General features: G+C 59.5%; 1 protein-coding gene across 5 annotated transcripts in view; it reads left to right on the top strand.

Moving 5' to 3' along the window:
* MEF2D (myocyte enhancer factor 2D) overlaps positions 1-11930 on the top strand; it is a 29850-nt gene extending 17920 nt beyond the window's left edge. For 2 of the 5 annotated variants that reach the window (XM_086630432.1, XM_086630431.1), the window contains 6 exons: positions 3600-3790; positions 4153-4173; positions 7433-7559; positions 9903-9993; positions 10114-10149; positions 11600-11930. In XM_086630432.1, coding sequence (XP_086486558.1) covers positions 3600-3790; positions 4153-4173; positions 7433-7559; positions 9903-9993; positions 10114-10149; positions 11600-11930 — 797 coding nt within the window. Of the gene's footprint in view, positions 1-3599; positions 3791-4152; positions 4174-7429; positions 7560-9902; positions 10150-11599 lie in introns of all 5 variants that reach the window. The other 3 variants (XM_086630430.1, XM_086630428.1, XM_086630429.1) reach the window with 3 other exon arrangements.
* Positions 11931-20301: the final 8371 nt, after the last annotated feature.

Genomic DNA, 20301 nt, shown 5'->3' with positions numbered 1-20301 from the left:
CGCCACCGTTGGCGGTGGGTTTGGCACGCGGAGCTCCAGCTCAGCGCCTTTACTGGGAGCTACTGGTTTCAGTGATGACCCCGGAGACCTGCAGGAGTCTCCCGGGGGTTTTTTGGGAGAGCTGCAAATCAAGGGACTGGGCGAGTTGGCCGCTGAGGACTCAGAGTTGTCCTCTGACTTTACAAGTCGCTTAACACCTGATTCCTCATTGTGTTTGGGCCTTAGAAAGGAACTTTACTGGGAAAAAAAAAAAAAAAAGCTCGTTAAGGTCCTTTTCCACTGCGAGAGCCTCAGCGCTAACGAGGCTCAGGCCTCATGGCTCGGCTCCCCGGCCGTAAAACGCGCCAAAAATTCCTCCTTCCCCGCGCTCCGCCTCCGCCGTCTGCAGGGTGAGGTCTTTGGGGCCGGCGTTTGCGTAGATCCGACCCCAAAACCAGCGACAGTTCCCGGGGTCCCGCTGGGAAGCAGCTGCCGCTACCGGCACCGCTGCTACGGGCTGGGGCAGGGCGGGCAGCGGGGCCGATGCCATCCGTCCCCGGGCGAGGCGGAGCGGGGAAGGCAGCCTTGCACCCGCAGCCTGGCGCCTCACCCGCTCCGGGGCTTTTCGTGGTGGGGTGGCAGCTGCCAGCACCGAGGAGGAGCGTGGAATTCGGCGTTGGCCGAATTAAAACCAAATTGGAACCGGGGTCCCACCGGTTGCGCGGACGGGGCTGGTCCAGACGCGGTTTGGCAGCGCCGCGGTTGCCCATCCCCTGTGCCGCAGCTGCTCCTGGGAATGACCTTATCCCTGTGCCCGGCAGCAGCTGTGCCAGCGCCGAGGGTATTTCATCCCGGCCGTGCCTCCGGAGCAAACCATGCCAGGGCGGTTCGCGGGCTGGCATCTCCCTGGGGCCCTCGCGGTGCCCGACGCAGAGCTTCGCCGCTCCGTCGAAGGAAGGGGCCGCGGTGCCACGGCCCCCGACCACCTTCATGCCCCTTTTTCCCCCCCCTGCGAGGCTGCCCCCACGTCAGCTGTTGGGAGCAGCCGCGGCGGCGGCGCGCGGAGCTTGGCAAGGCCCGTGAATGTCAGCATTGACGTCACCGGAGCATTCCCCGCGTTCCTGCTGCTGCTCCAGGAAACGGGAGCGAGGAGCAGGGACAGCCCGGCCGTGGCCAGCCCCGGACCCCTGCCGGCCCCGGACCCCCGCCAGCCCCGCGGCTGCAGGAGAGGAGCGTGGCTCTGGCACCGCGATTGTGCTTTTTGGGTACCTGGAACATCTCCTCCTCCTCCTCCTCTTCCTCCTCCTCCTCGCTGGCAATCTCTGCAGCACCGAGCGATCACCTGCTGCCTCTGAGTCACGAGCTGCCGGGTGCCTCTGGCCGCATCCTGCAGCCACGCACCGTGGCACGCGCCATCCGTGGTGCCACGGGCGGTGGGAAGCGCCTTGTCCCCCCAACCCACCCTGTGCCCACCCCATGAGGGGATGCTGCGCCCCAGCTTTGCGAGGGCACGGGGCACCGCCCGGCTCTGATTCACACCGGGGTGGTGCCACGGCAGCGCCGCTTTTGGATCCCTTTTTTTTGGGGTTATCCCGAAATCTGAGCGCTGCCCTTTTCTCTCCACTGCTTTTCGGGGTGGTTGTTGGCACTGGGACCCCCAACCTGCTCCCGTCCAGCGCCGGGGCCACCCTGACCCGCACCCCAACCGACGCGCACGGTAACGTGCCATCCCCCAAAAACGGGCACTTGCCACCAGAGCCGTGTCTGTGTCCCCACCTGGGGAAGGAGAATGTCAAAGGATTTAATTTGGCTTTGCCAAAAGAAATTTTGGGGAATTTTGTGCACCTTCGTTATTAATAAATATAAAACCTGGTGGCCTGGCAAGCGAAACGCCAGTGGGTCGTGGCACGTGGAGGTAGCCGGCACCTGGTGCACCGGGCACATGCCTTATGCCCAGCTGCGGGCGCGGATTCAGGGCTGGGAGGACACCAGGAAAACCGGTCCCCTCCCTTGGGCAGGGACACGGATACCGGAGCTGCAGGACGAGGCTGCCAGGCTCGGGCATCCCTGGCACGCGGTGGGGCGGCATCGCTCATCCCCACCAGCACCGGTGGGATCAGCCCCAGGGTGTGTGGCCATGCCCCGTGCCCAGTTTACCCCATCGCTGACGTGGCCGGCTGTGGGATGGCTCCGGGAGGGGCGGCGGGTGGCATCGGCCGCCGATGAGCGCCGTGCCGTGGCTGCGGCGCCGCTGCCGCCAGCTGAAATGCAGATGCAGCGCGATGGTGGGTGTGATTAATAATGCAATCAGCGACCTATTTTTCCCGGTCTAACGTGCCATGAATATGAGGGCTGAATCCTGGTGATTGCTGAACGCCTTTCTATCTTTGGGGCCTATTCAGAAAAAAAAAAAAAAAACCCTCATCAGAACAGTAATCTGATCCAATTTATTCCTTTCCTGATGTTCATCAAATCTTTTCCTTTTTAAATTTTTTCTTCCTTTTCTTTCTTTCTTTTTTTTTTCACCCCCCCCCCCCTTCTTTGCACATAAAATCCTTAAGTGGGGCAGCAGGAGGAGGAGGAGGAGGGAACCTCAGATCTTCAAAGGGGCAGTGGGATCATTGAACCGAGTCCTCACCTGCCACAGCCCCTTTTTTGCTGCTCTGGTACCATAAAGAGACCTTAAAAACGAACGTAGCAGTAATTATCCCCCCTCGCTAAGACCCCGGGACCGCGCCAGAGCAGCGCCAAGAGCCCTGGCTGCAAATCAGACCCATAATATTTCTTGTTGCAATAATGGTCCTGGGTTCCTGCAGGTTGAGGAGATGCTCCGGGTACCGGGAGCTCAGAGCCGGGTACTGGGAGCTCAGAGCTGGGTACCAGGAGCTTGGAGCCGGGTACTGGGAGCTCAGAGCTGGGTACCGGGAGCTCAGAGCTGGGTACCAGGAGCTCAGAGACGAGTACTGGGAGCTCAGAGCTGGGTACCAGGAGCTTGGCGCCGGGTACCGGGAGCTTGGAGCTGGGTACTGGGAGCTTGGAGCTGAGTACCGGGAGCTTGGAGCTGAGTACTGGGAGCTCGGAGCTGGGTACTGGGAGCTCAGAGCTGGGTACCGGGAGCTTGGAGCTGGGTACCAGGAGCTTGGAGCTGAGTACTGGGAGCTCAGAGCCGGGTACCAGGAGCTTGGAGATGAGTACTGGGAGCTCAGAGCTGGGTACTGGGAGCTCGGAGCCAGGTACCGGGAGCTCAGAGCTGGGTACTGGGAGCCTGGAGCCAGGTACCAGGAGCCTGGAGCCAGGTACCGGGAGCTCAGAGCCAGCTGCCCACCCTGCCTCTGCCTCTGCCCCTCTTGCCAGGTCTCGGTGCGGCTGCCAGTGCTGCCGAGCTGGCTCGGGGCTGCGGATGAGCCTACCTGGTGCGCAGGAGGGTTTTGGGGTGCCCAGGGGGATGTGGTGCTGCTTGTCCTGGGGAGGAGCACCCTCGGAGCCCCGCTGCGGCACTGCTCACCGTGCATGCGTTCACCATCACCGTGCGTTCACCATCACCGTGCGTTCACCATCACCGTGCGTTCACCATCACCGTGCGTTCACTTCGTTCCTCTGCATCACCTGTTTTCCTGCAGGAAATGGCTACGTGAGTGCCAGAGCCTCTCCGGGTCTCCTGCCCGTGTCCAACGGCAGCAGCTTGGGCAAGATCATCCCGGCCAAGTCGCCGCCGCCGCCCTCGCACGGCGCGCAGCTCCCCGCCAACAGCCGCAAGCCGGATTTACGCGTGATCACCTCGCAGAGCGGGAAGGGGCTGATGCACCATTTGGTGAGTGCCCGGCAGACGGCTGCGGGCGAGGGCACCGGGGTGGGAGCGTGCCCCCTGGCAGCAAACCGGTTATGGGATGGACTTTGCGCTGGAGCGGGTGCTGCGCGGGCACCTATTCCGTGCCATGGCGGTGGGGGGTGACTGGGGCCGCGCCAGCGGGGAGGTGGATCCCCGTTTGCATCACGCTGGATGCAGACAGCACGGTGCAGAACCCAGTGCCAGGCACGGGCATGCCCCGTAGGCAGCGTTGGTGCCCCATGGTAGGCGAGGGCGCGGCGGCGGCGGGCACGGCGGCGCGGCGGTTGGCGCGGCTGTCGAGTTAACGGTGCCTCTTGGTTTTCTCTCTGTTCTCCCGGGGGCAGACGGAGGACCACTTGGCTCTGGTGAGTTCCCCGCTGAGCGCGTGGCACGGCGGGGTGGGACGTGGGCAGCTCGTCCCGTCGGTCCCCGCACCCTGCCCTGGCTCGGCGAAGGCGCCGCGTAGCCGGTGGGGTGGGGGGGTGGTGGGAACGTGGCGGGACGCGGGCACCGGTGGGAATGTCACATCCAGTCCTGCCACGGAAAATCGACCCCGAGAAAAACTCACTTTTGGGAAAATCAGGTTCCCTATGGAAAAGAGGGAGCTGGCACGAGCCGTGAAGTGCCACCTCCTCCACCAAGGCCAAAAAAACTGTCCTGGTTTGCCCAGGCGGGCCGTCAGCCCGCGTCCCTTTTGGGGCCGGTGCTGCGCGGAGCCAACCTGGGCACCGCCACCACCCGGGCACCTGCCCCGTGGCCTTCGCCGGAGCCGCCGCAGTTGCATGGCACGGGAAGCCCTGGCCCACTGCCACGGCGGGAGAGAGAGGGAGTAAATCAGGCTCTTCCCATATTAAGGATATTATTTAAAGCCCACTGGCTGCCCAGCTCCCTCCCTCACCCTCCTTTTGTGCTCCCTGGTATTTTATGGCTTTTTTTTTTTTTTTTTTTTTTTTTCTTTTTTCCTGCCATTCCCCTGCCAGCAAAGTGACCACCACCTTGTCGGTGGCAATGATTCACCCCGTTGTGTTGCTATTTCGGTGCGGGGCAGATGGGCGACAGGTCAGCGCCGCCAGGAAAGGGCGAGAGCCGCTGTAGGACGCCGCTACCGCGGCCAGGGAAAAGCTCTCCAAAAAGGCAGGAGGAAGCCGATCCCTCTCGCTGCCCGCGAGGAGACACCCCTGGCCAGGGGAAGGACGGGCCGGGGGCTTTGGCAGACTTGGATTCTGCCACTCTCCGTGCCCCGAAACACCTTCTTGCTTAACGGTCCTCTCCCAGCAGCTCCGTGCCTCAGTTTCCCCATCGGCAGAGCGAAAACAGTCAGCACCCGCCTCCCCATCTGCTCGCTGCTGTTCCCGCTGCCGCAGGGCAGTGCCTGTCTCCCAGCTGGAGGAGCAGTTCGCTTTAGGCAAAAATCAGCCGGGTTGGCATGAGCCGTTTTCATTGTTAGTCGGAGCGAACGCCGATGATTTATTTTATTTTTTTGCCTGAAGTGAAGGATGATCCTCGCCCCGGCGCTGGCAGCGGGGAGGTGGAGGGTGCTGAAATCTGGGAGGAAGGGGACAGGGAGCTCAGCACAGCTGGATGGGGAAGGGGAAAGCTGAGCATCATTCGGGCGGCTCTGCGGATCCATCCTGCCCGGTGCAGAGGTCCGCGTCCCCCTGCTTCCCCCCGGCTCTGCTAACCTTCTCCCCAGCTTCTCTCCCTCTGGATCGCTCAACCTACACACCAGATCTGCTCTCCAAATGGCAACTCCCACCTCGCTCCGCGTCGCGGCGGGATGAGTCAGCGGCCCCTCCGCCACGACCTGCCCCGCTCCCCTGTGCCCGCAGCCTCGGCCCCCGCCGCCCGCTCCGGGCACCCTTAGGCTCCCAGCACCATCTGCTCCTTCAGTGGGTTCAGGGAGGCGTCCGTCCGTCCATCCTCCCCCTTCCCCATTTCCCTACAGGCTCCCAATCCGAAGGTTGGAGCAGGATCGGTTCGCCGAGCCCGCGGCGTGGAGCCGTCGCACCGGGAACGTGCCCGCGCGGTTCTGCAACCGGCCCCGGTGGCGCTTTTGCAACCGGGAGCATTTTGCACGGCGGCGCACGGGGCAGCTCGTGCTGCTCAGCACCCCCCACCCGCATGAACCGGGGTGCTCCCACCACCTGACATCCCCGCGCTCGCCCGTTCCCGGGGCTGACCCATCCCCGCTCCGCTGGCGTCCCACCGCCCCAGCCCTCCGTGGTGGCTGGACTCATCTCCGTGCCAGCCTTCTCCTGGCAAAGCCGCGGAGCCCCGGTGCCAGGCTCCTGGGGGGGCAGAAGGGATGGGGCTGTGGGTGGCATCCTGCTGGGCTGGCTCGGGGGTCACAGGACGGGGCCGGATCCTGCCCACTGTGGAGACGTTTCTCTGCAGCGTCCTTAACTGGCGGGCAGTGGGCACGGCCGAGGGTGGTTGCCAGCAGGATGCGTGCCAGGAAAACCTGCTCCTACAGCCGCGAGGCTTTAGCAATTAGAGCCCTGGTAATCGCCTTCCCTGGGTGGCGGGGAGGGACCTGGGCGCAGGGTGCTGCAAATCCAGCGCGCCAGGGTGCCGTCACCCTCCGGCGCTGGCAAGGGCAGGGGGGTTTAGCCTCCAGCCTGCAGCCCAGGAGGATCCTGCGTGGCCGTGAACTGGTGCCCAGTCCTGTGCCCAGCCCTAAAAAAGTCCTGGGAGCCCTCGGTGCCTCGTGGCGAGCTGGGACCCAGGGGACGCAGCCAGCCTCGTGCCAGGCGTGATATAAGCTGGGCACTGCCCCGGTCTTCGCAGGGTGACGTGTGCCAGGGTGCTTCGGATTAGAGTCAAGCCTCTTGAGTCTGATTTAAATCAGATCAGCAGAGACAGCTCAGATTATCTGCCTTGTAAACAGGGCTGAAGCTGACCCGTAGATCCACCCACGTAACTGCCCGGAACGCCGCGGGGGGAGGGTTGGCATGCGCCAGTCCAAGGGCGGAATTTTTCCACCGCGGACCCGCTAATGCCTGAGTCACCCCAACCCCGCAAGGGCACCGAGCCGGCGGGTCGCTGAGCTCTGGGCTCTTTGCTTTAAGGATGCCACAGCGCCTTTAAAATCCCGAGGCCGATGCTCAGCATCCTCAGCGTTGCCATAGAGGCTGGTTTTCGGGCATCGGTGCCGCAGGGAGGAGGAGGAGGTGTCAGCTCTGCGTCGCGTTAGCTGGTCCTGGGTTCGGTTGGCACCTTTTTTGGCGAACCTCGCGTGCGTCCTCTTCTTTTTTACATCAGGAGCACAGCATCCCGCTGCCGTTCCCGCTCCGTGCGCGCAGGGATGTTGCCAGTCCTTGCGGGTGAAGCCCAGCCCTGGGCAGAAGGATGACCCAAAGCCACCCAGCCTTGTGCAAACCAACGTCACGAGGGTCCTCAGCGCCCGCGACTGGTGTGGTTTGCACTTTGGTGCGACGAGGAACGGGCAGAGGATCCATCCCGCTTCGTCCCACGGTCCTTGGGATGGACCTCGGCTGCGGGGGCATGGCCGGGGTGGGGGGGGTGGGTGCAGACGGAGGTTTTGGGGGGGGCCACAACCCACGAGGACGACAAAAATGAAAGGTGTCCGGGTTCTGACTCCCTCTCCGTTTGCTTCCGCAGCAGAACACGCAGCGGTTGGGTGTCTCCCAAGCCACTCACTCTTTAACCACCCCGGTCGTTTCTGTGGCTACTCCGAGTTTGCTGACGCAGGGGCTGCCGTTCTCTGCCATGCCCACGGCGTACAACGCAGGTAAGAGGGAGCGTTATTCCCGGGAATAATCTCGTAACAAGAAGGGAAGGGGCTGCTGCAGGCACCTGCCTGGGTCCCCCCTTAGCGGCTGCGTCGTCACCCGTGGAACTCACTGCTGCAAGACGTGGTCGAGTGCAAGAGTTCCACAGGGTTAAAATTAAGGGGAAACTCTCAATAATGACAACTCGCTGTCCTGTGCCCGGAGAAGCTGTGGCTGCCCCATCCCTGGAAGTGTTCAAGGTCAGGTTGGATGAGGCTTGGAGCAACCTGATGTAGTGGAGGGTGTCCCTGCCCATGGCAGGGGCGTTGGAACTGGATGATCTTGAAAGTCCCTTCCAACCCAAACCATTCTGTGATATCCAGAAGGTCCCTGAGGGCCTGATTCTGTCACCCCAGAGCCCATCGCACTGTGCTGGCAGCGTGAAGGTGCCTTTAAGTGGATGCTAATTGCAGCTACACCCAGCTCCAGGCTCCGGAGAGCGCCGGGTGATGTTGTAATAGGGGCTGAACGAAAATGAGCGTCAAGCCCCTAAAAATTTGGGAAGAATGCAAACCAGCCTGCATCAGATCCGGGATGGTGGGGTTCGAACAGGCCCGAGGCGTCGCTTACTGTGGACCTGCCCGAGCGAAGGGTTGTCCATGTGCCACGTGCCAAACCTCCGCCAAGACTTTGAGGAGTCGCCGGTTTCCTGCATCACCGCGCTTTGGCGTTTGCTCGGAGAAAAGTCTGCAAAAAAGTGTAGAAAGTTGCTGGTCTGGAAGAACCCAGAATGGGCATGTTGGGAACTCCCTGTCCTAATGAGTAGGTGTAGCCCTGGTGGTGCCTGTTGGTGCGTGACGCGGAGGCTCCTCTCCCTGCGTGGAAGTTGGCATCAGCCGTGCGGACCAGTGGCCAAAAGACCCCAAAATAGGTTTGGTGCTGGTTCCGCTCAGGGCGGAGCGGTGGGGGAAGCCGAATTTCAGCTTTCTGTATTTATTTGGCTCTCGTGGCAGGCGGAGGAACGTTCCCTCTCGGGCGCCGTCGGCGTCGGGATGTTTGCTGGAGATACGGCAGCGGGAGTGACAAACTCCTGAGCAAACTCCAAACTGGGAATGTTCTTAGCGAGGCTAAGTCTTAACTGGGTGGGAGTTGGCTGGATTGGAGGCCGGTGAGGTTGGGTTGAGGTTCCCATTCCCATTCCCATTCCCATTCCCGTTCCCGTTCCCGTTCCCATCCTCGTTCTTCAGCCTCGTTAAGTCAAACCCGCCCATTCGCAGCTTCGAGGTGCGGGATGGCTCCAGTTCAAGCTTGCGGCTGTCGGAACCAGTGGGTGTTGGGAGCTCCTAAACCAGAATGGCTGGAGCTGGGGGGCGGTTGAAAGCACCCGCTGCCGGGGCTTTCTGGAGGGTGTGCCAGGGCTCAGCCCCGCGGCGCTGGCAGCGGTTCGGCGCCTTCGCAGCCGCCGCTTGGCGTCGTGCTGCTGCGGGCGAGTTGGGCCCCGGTGGGGTGGGGGGGCTGAAACCACAAGACGCCCAAAATCGACAGCGAGAAGGCAGGGGGGAGGGGGGGGGAGACGTGATCTGGGGGTGTCTTTATCAGACGTGGCTGACCAGGGGCTTGACCAGCTCTGGGAAGCTCAGTTGCTTCCCCCCACCTCGCCCCGGGATTTTCCACCCTTTATAAAATGACACCCCCCCCCCGCCCCAGCCCCGTTTTGGGGATGCTCGACCGGGGAGCGCCCCCTGGTGGCGCGCGAGATGAGCCATGCGGCGGGGGGGGGCGGCCGGTGCCCCCCGGGGGGGGTTCAGCAGCTACCGGGGGTCGGGGGAAACACGTGTCCGTTTTTTTGGGGTTTTTCCCGCAGCGCGGTGCGGCCGGGGCGGAACGGGGACCCCGCGGGGCTGCGGCTGCCGCTGCTGCGTTTTGGGGGGGGGGGGCAGTGGTGAGCGAGGGGGGGGGGTGTCCTGTTAGCGGGGTTAGAAGACTCGATAGGAAGAAATTGTTCATGTTGAGGGTGGTGAGGTGGGCTCAGGATGCCCAGGGAGGTGTCGCTGCCCCAAAGCTGGAGATGTTCAAGGTCAAGTTGGCCAAAGCTCCGCGCGGCCTGGTGCAGGGGGAAGGGGGGGGCACCCCTGCTCACGGCGGGGGGGGGGTGGGACCAGGTGACCTTTAAAGGTCCTTTGCAACCCAAACCAGCCCATGGCTCTAAGAGATGTGTCCCGTGGGCAGCGTCCCTGCGCGGCTCTCTGGAAGCGGTGGCTGTTCCATGTCTCGCCGGTGGGTCTCCATCTTCTGGCGGCACTCCGGGCTCTGCTGGAGCGGGTTTGCCGTTGGAGATGACCGACGGGCTCCTTCCTTCGCAGATTATCAGCTGACGAGCGCTGAGTTGTCTTCGCTGCCGGCGTTCAGCTCACCCGGCGGGCTGGCCCTGGGCAACATCTCTGCCTGGCAGCAGCAGCAGCAGCAGCAGCAGCAGCAGCAGCAGCAGCAGCAACAACAGCAGCAGCAGCAGCAGCAGCAGCAGCAGCAGCAACAGCAGCAGCAGCAGCAACAGCAGCAGCAGCAGCAGCAGCCGCAGCACCTGGTTCCTGTATCCCTAGGAAATTTAATGTAAGCGAAACGGGTACCCGGGGCCGCTCAGGTGATGTTGTAAAAGGAAAAAGGGAAACGGGGAATTCCTCCCGAGGTGCCGAACCTGCAGCAGCCGAGCTGGGTTACGGTCAGCATCCCGTTGCCCCGGCAACTGCGGCGGGTTTACGCTCTGCTTCTAGGAGGCAGGAGCAGAAGTGCCCGCAGCACAAAAGAGGAGCCAAACCCACCAGCTCCCGAAATTTGGGGGATCCTGTCCCTACTGCTGTCGTAGGAGTGAGCCCGGTGTCCCCAGGTGGGATCAGGGCAGCGGCGTGCGAGGCGATGCTCCCCGAGAGCCGCTTCCCGCTGCCTTCCCCGCGCGTGGCCGGAGCTGAGATCCAGCGAGAGGCAAAGTGGAACAGGACGGTGGTCGCAGAGGGAGGTGTCTGGGGGCAGTGGTCCTGCCAGCGTAGGAAGAGGGCAGCTTTGAAAATTGAAACTGGTTTGCTTACCCCAGGGAAGAAACTACGTGCGCTTGCGTATTGGAGCACGTTTTATGGAGCGGATCTGCTCTGAGTCTGGAATAAAGTGTCCACACACAGAGCTTTTTTGGAGTGTCTTGGCCAAAAGAAAGGTTTGAGCCACTTGCCCGCGATCACGGGACAAAAAGAGGCAGGAATTGAAGAGGGGGATTCAGAGACTTTGCCCCAAAGTCCACTTAGGAGCAAGGCTGTGCAGTCCGTAGCTCGGAGTGCCGCAGGACGGATGGATGCCCCAGGCTGCTGCGCGGCGAGTGCCGGGCGTTTCTCCACTACCCGGAGTAACGTTTTCCAGGCAGCACCGGTGGCAGCTTCCCAAGGAGCTGCCGGGACCCCCCACGCCAGCGGGGCTGCAGGATGGGCGGAAAGCCCAGATGGAATTTCGGGTTGTAGTAAAGAGGCTGAAGAGGTTCCCGGCTTGGAGCGAAATGGCTCATCCGAGCGCTCCGCCGGATTCGTGCATCCCACGGGGGATGCGGAGGCAGAGCCCTAAGGGTGCCGGCGGGGTGGGGTGTCGCAGCCTTGCCAGTTTGGGTCTCTGCCACGGGGATGGCAGGGGGGGTCGGGGCTGGATCACGGGGTGCCGGTGAGGAGGGATGTCACAGGGTCTAATCCTGGCTCGGCAGCGAGGCGGCGTGGTGAGGGTGCAGATAGGAATTCTGGATTCACAGTAATTCATAACTCTTAACTATGAATCTGGATTCAGAATCTAATTCAGATTAATGGCCTAATCCAGATTAATGGTTCTGGATTCATTCAGCCGCGAGGCGTGCGGGTTACGAATTGTGTGGATTGGAGGGTAAAAGGCCACCGGAAAGATGAATAACGAGAGACTTCCCGTTATCTCCTCCTCCACCTCTTTCTCCCCCTTCCTCCCCTCCTGCTCTCCTCCTCCTCCTCCTCCTCCTCCTCCTCTCCCAACCTCATCCCCCCACCCTCCGCCTGCCCAGACAAGGGAGTCACTTGTCCCACACCACCACTTTGACTGTCAACACCAACCCCAACATCAGCATCAAGTCGGAGCCCGTCTCGCCCAACCGGGAAAGAAACACTGCCACCCCGCTCAGCACCTTCCCCCACCAGCCCCGGCACGAGCCCACCGGCCGCTCGCCCGTCGACAGCCTCAGCAGCAACACCAGCTCCTACGAAGGCAGCAGCGAGCGGGACGATCCCGCCCGCCCCGATTTCGGCTCATCCCTGGGTCTCCTGCGACCCACCAGCGAGCCCGAGGGGGAGACCCCCTCCGTAAAGCGCATGCGGTTGGATACCTGGGTGACATAACGGGTCCCCGCCGTCCCTGGGAACGCCGCCGGCTCGCGGCGGGGTGGGGGGGGGGGGGGGTGGGGGGGGTGGGGGGCGAGACGGGTTATGGGGATGGGATGGGGTGGGGGGAAACGATGATAAACTGCCTGAGAAATAGCTTTAGGATTTTGTAGGCATTCATTCTAGCACAGCAGGCGACGCACGCAGTCCGGACGGCGCTCCTCGGTCGGGGGGGCCGCGGGCTCGGCGATAGCCGGACGCGCGGGGAAGGGCGAGGGGAGTTGGGGGGGGGGGATGGAAATCAAATAGCTGCGTCCTTGCCAAAAAAATCGGTCCCTGGTGACGCTCATCCCCGCGGGCGGGCGGAGCGGGCGGCGGTCGGTGCCCGCTGACCAGGGGGTTTTGGTGTCCGGGTCCCCACTGGGCGGTCGGGGCGTATCCCGAGAGAAGAGCGCCTGCAGCAGGACGGGCTCCGAGGGGGGACGGGGCATGGAGCATCCCCAAAATGTGCCGTCGAGCGGAGCCTGGGGTCCGCGTGCCGGGAGAGAAAGTTCTAATCCAGCTCTGGAAAGGTTGAAGGGCTTCGGCAGGCACCGGTTTTCCTAAAAAAAAAAAAAGGATTTTCCAAGCTGGTTTTCCTAAAGTGGCTGGGAAGGCAGGTTGGCATCAGCCGAGGACAGCACGGCGAGCCCGGCTTCCATATTAAACGGGATCCACTCGTGCCACCCGGCTCCCGGCGAGGCACGTCGGGGGGAATACGGGGCAGGTTTTGAAGGCTTAATCCTTTTTTGCATGGAAAATCGAATTCCAGCGTCCTTCCTGGAATTCTGCTTGGTTTTGCCTTTGGCCATTTTAAACCAGTGGTTAACCTTTCCCAAAAGCAGAGGGGAGCATCTTGCCTCTGCCCCTGGCGCAGCGGGCTGGAAGAGGAAAGACGCAGGGATTTCTGTTTTTAAAGGGAATTTCCAGGTGGTCACCAACCAAAATTCGTAAAAAATGCCTTCCCGATCCCACACGGGCCAAAACTCCACCTTAGAAAACTGGGAATCGGTGATTTTTTTTCTGGAAGGATGCGACTGAAATTATTATCCTCTGGGATTTCGAAGCCGTGAAAGGCTGCGCGGAAAATCTGCCCGAGTCTCGACGGAGTGATTTAGTGGAAGGAAAAAGAGGGGAAAAAAGGAAATTCCTCGTGTTGCTGCTTACTCCAGCGGTTTCCCAGGGACGGGCGGTGCCGCCCTGACCCCAAAATGCGGCAGCGCCGGAGGGTTTGGAGGAGAAGGGACCGTTGGTGGGTTTAGGGATGGGCTTTGTCCCTGCAGGCGCTCTTCTCCGGGATTCCGGACCCCCATCCCAACCCGCCGCGTTGTCACCCTCGCACCCAGGGACATCCCCCACCCCACTCACCCCCGGGGTCCGCGGTGACGAACCGGCACAAAACCTGCCCGGATGCCGCCTTTGCCAAACGGCTCCTTTGGCAACCGGAGCCTGGATGGGCTCCGGGGGCTGCGGAGGAGCCGGGAGCTGCTTTGGGACCAGTGTCCCCCCCTCCCCAAACTGGGGCAAAGGGAGAGGAGCAAAAAGTCACGGTAGGATTTACACCTCTGCCTCCGTTTCCTGCTGAAATGAGGCGTCTTACGGCAAAAATGTACTGGGATTTTGGCAAAACAGAAGCAAATTTAAGAGTTTTTTATAAACTTTGCCCAACCAAACCGTTTTTCCCAAAGTTTCCAATTGGAAAAACAATACCAAAAAAGTTGATGATGATGATGAGCGGGGGCAACTTAAAGGGAGGGGTTGGAGGAGGCGAGGAAATCCTCCCAAAATTGGGTGAAAATTAATAATTGTGAGAAACGACGGCCAAAGAGGGAAAACGTGGTCGCGTCCTGCCAGGGCGGGCATCGCGGTGTCACCCGGCACGTCCCTCCTGAGCCAACGTCTGCCCTGACTTTTCCTCCTCTCCTTGGTGCTGGAATCACTTCGGGCACGGAAACTGGGCAGAGGGAGCGGAGTGGCCGATGCCCACCTGGGGGCTGAGCTGGCAGAGCCGCCCGTGAGCCGATGCGCCGCGGTGCCGGCGCGTGCCAAGCCTTCTCCAAGTACCGGCACCTCCCTAAAGCCCAGGGCGGGCACCTTGCCCCGAAATCCTTATCTGCAGGAATAAGGCCCCGAGAGATGCCCCGGCTAAAATTTCCCTATAAAAATCTTCCAAATAGCAAATTTCTGCTGGCAAATTTTTCCCAAATGCCGATTTATTGTTATTTTGCACGGTAAATTTTGAAGTCCCTCTCCTGGTCCCGTGCTCCGAAGGGCATCAGGCGGGCGATGGGGAAGGCTCCTGGCAGGTTTTGTGCGGTTAACCACCCCCCCCACCCCCCACCACCATCACCCCCTCCCCATGCCGGCCCCGGCCGGTACCGCGGCGTGCCGGGGCGACGCTCGGATCTCACCTCGGAAACGCCGGCGCGGCATCGACGGCAGAAGCGGATCTCCTTCCCTCCGCCTCCGTTTATCCAGCCGGGAAGCGGGAGAGACGCTGCGGACCATCATCCTCCTCGCCCACGCTGAACCCCCCCCCTTTCCTCCATCCCCGAACCCGGTGATGCCGGACGTACCGGCCACGCACCTGAGCTCTTTGCACGGCCTTGCTTTGGAAATTAGGCGGGATTAACGACGTCTCATTGGTCTCATTTGATTAGTAGTGGTTATTATTTTTCGTCACGAAAAGCAAAGAAACCCAGCCGAAGGGTCTGTGCCCCGCCGGCGCGCGGCGCGGTGGGAGATGCCGGCAGAGCGGCTCGCTCCGGAGATGCCGGCGGGGAGGATGCGGTGAAGAACCCCCCACCCCAGCACTCGCCGGAGCGTCGGTGCAGAACAACCCTGAGGGGGCAAAAAACCAAAAAAAAACCCCGTTTTTGCTCATGAACTTCATCCCCTGAGTCCCAAGTTGACATTTCTACCTTGAAGCCGAGAGCCTGGCAAAAAAAAAAAAAGGAAAAAACCAAGATGGAAAAACGCTCTGGGTGATGTAGAGACGCAGGTTGAGATCTACCCGGAGGGGAAAGCGCGAGCGGTTCGGCACTGTGCCATGCCATGGCCGTGCCGTGCCATGCCATGCCGTGCCATGCTGTGCCGTGCCGTGCCGTGCCATGCCGGAGCGGATCGGCAGCGACGCGGCGGCAGGGACTCGATGATTCCCCGGGCTGGTGCCACGGGCACGTCCCGCTCGGAAAAGCGGGGATGCCCCCGGTGGGATCCGGCATGAGCTTCACCGTCGCGGTGGAAACGGTTTTGGGGATTCCTTTGTCGAGGCTCTTGATTTTGTTGGGGGCTTGGGGTTATTTTCTTATTGTATTTTTATTATTTTCTTTTATTTTATTTTTTTGGTCCGGGTCATTATTCTTTATTTCCCCTCAGACTGTAGGATGCAGTAAACTCCTCCTAATTTTCAAAAGACAACGAGAAGAACGACAATCTAAGAAACCAACACCCTCCTTTGTGCTTCTATAAATATGTTTCTGATCTAATTTTATTTCTCGTGCTCATCTGTACTGTTGACAGTTACAATTGTGTATAATTATTTTTTTTTTTAAATTTGGAATTTTTGCGTTGTATAGGGTTTAGTTTTAAAATATATATATATATTTTCCATTTTTTAAAAAGGGGTGTTGCAAAAAAAAAAAAAAACAAACTTGCACGATTTAAATGACAATAGTTAAAATGCTGCAGTTTTTAGAGATGTGGAAGCAAAATGGAGCTTATTTATTCTCAAAGGCTATAAAGGTGTAAAATGCATGAAGAGAAAAAAAAACCAAACAAAAACATTTACAAAAAAAAAAAAAGACAGAAAAAGTGTAACCTGAACAAAAAAAAGTGTAGCGTTAAAATTTTAAAAGGATGACAACAAGAAGAAAAAAAAAAAAAGGAAAAAAAAAGAAAAACACAACAAAAAAAAACCAGCTAATATATTGTGTTTGGGCTAGTTTGCTTTGTTTTTAATTGTTCCTTTTTTTGGAGAATGAAATACAATTGTGTATATTTTCATATAAGAAGTATGCACTGACAATGTTCCAAACCCGATTTATTCCTTTCTAAACGTGTGGTCACTTAACCAAAGGCTGGTTCTGATCCTTACCCTCCGGAATTCTCGCCGCATCCCTCCGAGGGGCTCCACGCCGCGGGCTGGATCCACAGGTAAGCCGGGATGGTTCCCAGTCCGGGACTGGCCGCCGACCCCCCCATCTCCACCGACCCCCCCCATCTCCGCTGGCATCACCTCCGCTCCCCACGGTGGGCACGTGGGTGCTCAGCACCGGGGGGGCTGCTTTTGGTGGGGGGCACGAGGTCGGTGCTGGCGGATGCGGCGCCGGCGTTGGGGTGGGGGGGTGGTTGTGACCCCCGTCCCGGGAAGGCTGGTCTTTCCTAGGGTTCGGCTGGATTTTGGGGTGGCGGTGGCATCGGTGGTGCCAGGGAGAGCGGTGTTCCGGGGGGGTAAATGCGGAATAAAGGGGACGCGGGGTCTTTGCCGCCGGCACGTGTCGGCGTAACTGGGATTTTCCCCGTGGCCAGTGCAGGGAGGAAGAGGATGGAAGGAGGTGGTGGGGTCTGGCTCTGGTGATGCCAGCAGCCGGATCGGTAGGATGGGGCTGGGGGTCACCTGCCCACCCCGGGGGGAGATTTTTGGGGATGGAGCAGGATGCTAAATGACACCTTGAACCTAAAATACTGGGGGGGGGTGGTGGGGTGCGTCAGGCGGGCGCTGAGGATGGTGATGGATGGATGGATGGATGGATGGGGACAGCGGTGCCCGCTCCGGGGGGTGTGCCGAGGTGCGAGGGGACGGGGTGACCCCACAGTGACGGGGTGGTTTTGGGGGATGGCGAAGAGCCCGTGGTGGCGAAGGCACAGGTGGGGGCTGCTGGTGCTGAGGGGCTTGGTGCTGGGGGGGAGCTGGGCAAGGAGCACCCCTGAGTCCCACAGGGGTGGCGGTCGTGGCGGGGAGACCCCCGGGGAAGGGGTTCGTCACCTGGCCGCTGCCGGAGCCGGGGGTCTGGGGGTGGCGAATCCAGAGCTGGTCCCGTGGGGGAAAGCTGGGGGCGAGGAGAGAGAAAAACGGTTCCTTTTCCTTCCCTCTTTTTCCACCTCCCTCTTCCCCCAAAAATACAATCTCAGCAAACCAGGGAAAAAGCAAATTTAAAAAAAAAAAGCACCACATTTTCCTGGAAAATTCACTTCTTGCACTTTTTTCCCTCCTTGTTGGAGGGAAAACCACCGCCCCCACCCCCCGCCAACACTTGTGATGGGAATTGGAAAAAGTTTTGGCCCCAGCTCTGGGGAAAACGCTGCCGACTGCGGCTGCCCCGGCAGGGCCGGGGGCTCTTGGTGCTGCCAGGGACCCCCCCACACCGCCGGCTTCCCGGCAGGGGGGAGTGGGGCGAGGGTCCCGTTGCGGTTGGGGAAGGGGGTTCGTGGCATCTCCCCGGCTGTGCCATCGGCGCCGCCGCGTCCCACCTTCCCTCCCATCCCTCCAGCTCCGGGGCACGGTTTGAGGATATTACTGGGGGCTTTGAAACACCCAAAGTGGCAAAATTCATCCCCATCCGCCTCTCCCTGGCGCCACGGTGATCCTTAACCATGGGCTTGAGCCGCAGGTTTGCTCTCCTTTCCCAGTTTACACCATTTTACTCCGCCTTTCCTTCTTCCCCTCTTTCTTCTTTTTTTTTTTTTGATTTTTTCCAACAAAACCCCCACCCAGACACCCACGACGAGTATTATGTTTTGGCTACCTCCGTCACCCTCCCCTGTCCGCAGCCAGAAGCCATGCTCGGGATGTAAGAGGGCCTTTCCCCCTTTATTTTTTCCCTTTTCTCCGGAGATTTTTCTCTTCCCAATCTGTCCTTCTCCCCCTCCCTCCTCTTCCTCACCCTCTGATCTGTCACTCGTAGTATTTTTCCTGCCTACTGTACCTGTAAATAGCGCGTTGCGATATGTCAGCGATGGTAACAGAAAACTGGTTTTTGGTTTGGTTTTTTTTTGCTTCGTTTGGTTTTTGGTTTTTTTTTTTCGGTTGTATTGATATGAAATGAGATTATATTTTTGTCAGAGTATATTGTAATAATACTGACTTTGGACACGGCCGAATTGTACAGCTGTTTCTTCTTTAACCCTCTTGGCTTTTCCCGTGCCCCATCCCCATCCCTCCCTGCTCCCCGATTTTCCGTCTCCCAGACCCGAACCCCTCCCAGCCCCTGGCCGGGAGCAGCCGCTTGGCGATGGCTTTGAGCACCGAGGATGCTTTTGGCAGAAAGGTCCCCAAAAACACTGGTGGTGTCACCAGTGGGTCCAGCGAGCTCCGTGACACCCAAAAATACCCGTGAGCGAACCTCAGAACTGGGGTGCATGGGGGTGCTCCGGCTCTGGGCCACCCTCCCGGCAGGAATCGGGGACCTTCTCCTCCCAACTGGGGGAAAAGCCCTTTGTTTTTCCTGATTTCTTTCTCTTGAGCTGCGATGCCTTTTCCGAAATCCCTTTTCCTGAAGCCAGAAGAGGGTGATGTGGCTCAGGGAGCCGCAGCGGGCACCTCGCCCGCAGCTTCGGAGCGAGCTGCGATGGTTTTTTTGGGAACTGGGGGGGTTTCTGACATTCCCAGCCCGATGCTGCGGGAAGAGGTGGAGAAGTGGGAGGCATCGCCGGGCTGGGGGGGCTGCGACCCCCTCCCTGCATTTTACCCTGCGGTGGGGTGACCGTTGCTTCGTGGTGGTGGGAAATAAGGGATTTCTTCGCTTGGAGTTGGGTTCGCAGCGGGGGATTTTCCTACTGGTGCCACTCCAGCCACTGAGATGGAGAAACTGGTGCAATTCCCAGTGCGACTCCCAGCTCTCCGGGGCTTGAAGGCGCCACGGAGCCGTACGGAGCATCCTTTCTCCAGGTACCCCCCCTGCCCTCCCCACGGCTCTTTCCGAGCAATTTGCAGGCAAATAGGGCGCCGAAAAAGGTGGGGACCGTCGCGGCTGTGCCGCTGTCCCCCCCGTTGGCAAACGGGTCCCTTCCCGATGGCTTTTGGTGTCGGGTCCTCGTCCTTCCCCTTCGCCTTCCCCTCCCCACCCAGCTCCCTGCAGCAGGTGGGTGTTTGCGTACTCTGGGGTATCTGCAACGATCTTTGTAACATAAAATAGACCCTTAAATGATGCACTAAAAAAAAAAAAAAAAAAAAAGGAAAAAAAAAAAAATAGAATAAAGTCCCTTCCCGAGTTCTCCGTAGGGCGGTCAGTGGGATTTCCCGCGCGGCTCAGCCCGTCTGTGTCGGCACAGGCAGCTCTTCTCCTCTCCCCACCCCCCAAAAAAAAGGATGCTGCACAGGTAGAAACAAATCAGAACGTGCACTTCCCCCGAGTAGTTTTATTTATTTGTTTCGAGAAGCAATTTAAAAGGGAAAAAAAAAAAAAAAAAAGATAAACCGTGTATCTATAAATATATATATATATTTTAACCTCTTTTTTTTTTTTTTTTTCCTGATGCTCCTCCACGTGTGTGTGTGTGTGTGTGAGTGTGTGCGTGTGCGAGTCGAGGGGTTCTGAGTCGAGGGGTTCTGCGCCCGCGGGTGACGGGTTGGGACGCTCGGGGGACGGTCACGCTCGTCCCGCAGCCGGGACCGGGGTGGCCCCGTCTCCGTCGCCGGCTCGTGGGGTGCAGCGAAAGGCGAGCGGCAGCATCGGGAGGGGAGGGAGGATTTCTGCCAAGAGCTTGCCAGGTTTTAACCAGGATCTTTTGACTAATTCCATCTTTTTCTGGAGGATTTGCACCCTCGGGGTCTGGCCTGACCGAGAACCTCCCGAGCCCTGGGGACACCATCACCCCCCCCCTGTCCCTGTCCCCTCCCGTCCCTGTTCCCACCTGCACCCGTGACAATCAGTGGCTCCTTCCCAGGGACTGCGGCACGTGGTTGAGATGTCCGTTCTGTTTTTTCAATATTCCTTTTGGTTTTAATTTTTTTTTTTTTTTGTGCTGTATGGTGATGCGTTATTGTATATTCCACAATAAGAAAAAAAAAAAAAAAAGATATAAAAAAATGATAATAATAATAATTACCATGAAAAATTCTTATGAGTTTTGTTTGGAAACTCTTTCACTATATTTGTTGTAAAGAGGTTTACTATTAAAAAGAAAAAAATACACGTTTCTGATAATTTTCTGTGCCTCTGGCTCTTTCTTTCAGGCCCTCCTCAGCCCCCCACGTTGTAGGGTGCAGCGGGGGGGTCGCGCCTGGCCCAGGGTTCAAGCCCCTGCCAGAAGCCCCAGTGGGGTGGGGGTGCTCCCTGTGGCACCCAGTCCCCGTGGCTGGGGGTGACGGTGCTGTCCCAGCTCCACTGGGGGGATCCCACCGGTGTGA

Source organism: Tauraco erythrolophus (genome assembly GCF_009769465.1).
Source record: "Tauraco erythrolophus isolate bTauEry1 chromosome 30 unlocalized genomic scaffold, bTauEry1.pri scaffold_44_arrow_ctg1, whole genome shotgun sequence".
In the NCBI taxonomy this organism is placed as follows: Eukaryota; Metazoa; Chordata; class Aves; order Musophagiformes; family Musophagidae; genus Tauraco; species Tauraco erythrolophus.
The sequence above is the reverse complement of the archived record's forward strand: the minus strand, read 5'-3'. Positions and strand labels throughout refer to the sequence as shown.